Source organism: Coccinella septempunctata, chromosome 4, assembly GCF_907165205.1.
Source record: "Coccinella septempunctata chromosome 4, icCocSept1.1, whole genome shotgun sequence".
NCBI classification, from domain to species: domain Eukaryota; kingdom Metazoa; phylum Arthropoda; class Insecta; order Coleoptera; family Coccinellidae; genus Coccinella; species Coccinella septempunctata.
This window is the reverse complement of record NC_058192.1, coordinates 34,495,587-34,498,683: the sequence shown is the minus strand read 5'-3', so window position 1 is coordinate 34,498,683 and position 3,097 is coordinate 34,495,587. Positions and strand designations below refer to the sequence as shown.

General features: G+C 35.0%; 1 protein-coding gene across 1 annotated transcript; it reads right to left on the bottom strand.

The window, feature by feature from the left end:
- Positions 1–687: 687 nt before the first annotated feature.
- Positions 688–2,591, bottom strand: LOC123311885. The gene is made up of 2 exons (XM_044895999.1): positions 1,275–2,591; positions 688–1,193 (listed from the first exon to the last, which is right to left on the bottom strand). Exons 1-2 carry the CDS (start codon positions 2,512–2,514, stop codon positions 952–954), a joined length of 1,482 nt encoding a protein of 493 aa, XP_044751934.1. The 5' UTR covers positions 2,515–2,591; the 3' UTR covers positions 688–951.
- Positions 2,592–3,097: the final 506 nt, after the last annotated feature.

Genomic DNA, 3,097 nt, shown 5'->3' with positions numbered 1-3,097 from the left:
GGATTCGAACTCGGGACTACTGTGTTACGAGAAAGATAGATAGGTAGGTACCTTATTGTTGGTATTAGAGATACGTCATGCTTTTTAGGATGTAAATGAGGAGATATGTCGCTAGTCAAATGATGTAGAAGAGCTGGATGCTTTCATTTTTATTTTTAAAATCATGGGTGAAAGGGTGATGGTGATTCATTGATTGAAACCTTGTGAAAGAAAAATCATTTATTGTATTAATAGTAACATTGATATTTGTTTGATTAAAACAGAGTGATCGCTAAAAAAAAAATTCAAATCACATAGTCAACAATTTTTCCAACATTGAAATCTTCTTCCTAGGTTCATCATATTCTTCAATCTTGCGTTTATTGAGTGAATAATGACCCCACGGTAGAGTGTTGAATGTTCCGGGCACCAAACATCGTTTATCGTCTTCAGGACTTAAAGCTATTTTTTCTTGTGTCAGTGAATACACATGATGTTCCTTCGCCTGAATTAAATTTTGAGAAATAATTTTATGTTTCCATGTTTCTAAACATACAATGTAATCATCAAAACATATTCTGTTTTTAACGATTGATTTTTTAATACCCTTAGCTTTCTTAGTGGTACCATAATTTCGACACATGGATTCAATTTCATCGACTTCATACTCTTCTTCCACCCATTGTTTTTCAAATTGAGATCATCCTTAGAAGTTTTCACAGCATACAGTTTGGATCTGAGACCAACATAATCGGTCATAGGTATTCCATTGTTTTCATCCTTCATCATTCCTAATACCTTTTTATTAACTTGAGGAATACCGTAGGTATTATTCTTGGGATAATCTGAGGTATCAAATCTTTCATAACAGTCAAGTTTAATTCTTTTATAAGGATCTTCAGAGACCTCATAAATGAGAGAATCGGTATCAGTATATAAGATGGTGCAGCCAGCACTGAAAGCTTCATTCATTTAGTGGTAATGGAAGTCATAAATAGTAGTTTTAGCCAAATCCAAGATACTCATTCCCACATAAATTGGCTTGTTTAAATAGATCTGCAGCTTTCGCATTTCGACAGCTACAAAGTTCTCATTGAAAATAACAGAGTTCTTGAATTCAGGTTTGGAGATATAAGTTTCCGCCCCATATTGTCCTTTCCATTTTGTTAGAAGGTGGACATTAACCCTTTTCCGAATATTCTCCATCGTTTTTCCTGTAACAATAGAAAAGAATATGTAGACATATATATATTGGAAATCATATGAATGTAATTTGAATGGATATAACAACTTACCAAAAACAGCGTTGTTCATCAGTTTAAAGAGATTCTTCTCGAACTCATTTTTGGCATTCTTTCTCAGATCTGTATTGAGGTTGATATAAGACTTGAGCCATGTAGATTGCTTGAACTTGAGCACTCGATGTATTTTTGTTATAATCAAGCCATTCTTCAATGCTTGTTTTAGATTTCTATAGTGGATGACATATTTCTTCTTTTGATGTAATGTGGCCATAAGTTTTGCATTTTGCTGAGATGCATAACATGGTGTTTGAGTTTTAGAATTATAATGTTCTGGGCAGAAAGGTAGATCTTTGTGTTTTTCATGCAATTCTCTAGGATACTCGAGGTCAACTTCTAAAATATATCCTTCCGGAGCATCATCCGGGATATGGGTCACATCGATATTTTTATCACACCATTGAAAACCGCCGTATGGTAGACATTGTGACATTGCCCATCCATATTGATTGTTAACATCAAAGTACATGAGGTAATTTTCTGGTTTAGATGAATCATAGTTGGGTATATATTTGTTGTTTGCATGTGCTCGCCGTTTACTACATACTTGACTAAGGCCGCCTCGAATTCCTCTTTCAACGAACAAAAACATATCAACATCTGTGAGAAGTTCTAATTCCTGTTTTGTATATTTCATCATTGCATCCCATGTATATCCTGGTAAAGTAAAATAATGCGCAGGATCTAATCCATAAGTCTTATGGCAGCTCGATCGAAATTGTTCAAATACGTCAGCCAGGAATAGAATGTCAGTTTTCATGTAGAGATCGCTGTATTGGCCCAAATTCTGACATTTGAATTTATTCCACACAAGTTGTGCTCTCTCATATCTTCTTCGTGGACATTTCCTACCATCCAATTTGTTATAGAATGCTTCAATAGGTGGAAGAGAAGTTTCATCGAATCGGTCATAGGAATTGATATAATCATATGGCATTACCCCTTTGTGCGTAAGAAGACTGATATGTTCTTCAGATTCCTCAGGAAATTGTGATTTCAAGTTCGGAAACTCTTCTAAATAGGACGCCAATTGGTCTAAAGAGGAAGCCATGAATCGGAAACTATAACTGAATCGGAAATTAATGTGATAATCATCATAGTGTTTGGTGAAACTGATATATTTCTCCTTGGTTATCGGTAACAAATCGATTTTCCCTTCCATTCTTGTGGCAATATCTTGTATCAGAAAATTAGCGTCATATCCACTCAGATTGTGAAATACTACAGGAATCATGTGACTATCCTTAGAATTTATATTACACCCTTCATGTGCTGCTCCACGGTAATTCTTTTCGGGGATAAGATGATTATGATCTCTTACTTCAGGTTTGAACATTTCGTCACAAATATGACAGTGAGTTGCCTTCCGAAATTCGACTTCCTGTTTTGGTGTCATATCGATATCGTAGGGACATAGGAAAACTGAGTCAACGTCCCCAGCAAATTGATTCATCTCATCTGGAAACCATTTCATGCAATTGGGACCTCGATAAGAACGATAAAAACTCAGAGAATCATCATATGAACACTTTACATAGTATCCTACAGCTGCAGCTATATGTTCTTGATAGTTGTTTTTAGTGTTAGTATGTTATAGTATGCTCTCCAGATCTGCATAAATAATAAAAGGTACCTTCTCCTTGTTTTTATGATTTTTAAACTTGAGTGTATTGTTTCCTATCTCAGGCATCTTTATAGCTGTTTCATTCATGTTTCCACAATCCTCTGAATGACTTTTTAGTTTTTCTTCTGATCGGAAATATCGTAGACATCTATCACATAAGAATTTCCTATGCTCTTCCTTGCTCAATTGACTC

Excerpts from the sequence above, each read along its gene's own strand:
- LOC123311885 (XM_044895999.1), bottom strand. The coding sequence starts at position 2,514 with ATGATTCCTGTAGTATTTCACAATCTGAGTGGATATGACGCTAATTTT. Across the intron at positions 1,194-1,274 it reads GATGAACAACGCTGTTTTTG|GAAAAACGATGGAGAATATT; the intron begins GTAAGTTGTTAT and ends CTATTGTTACAG.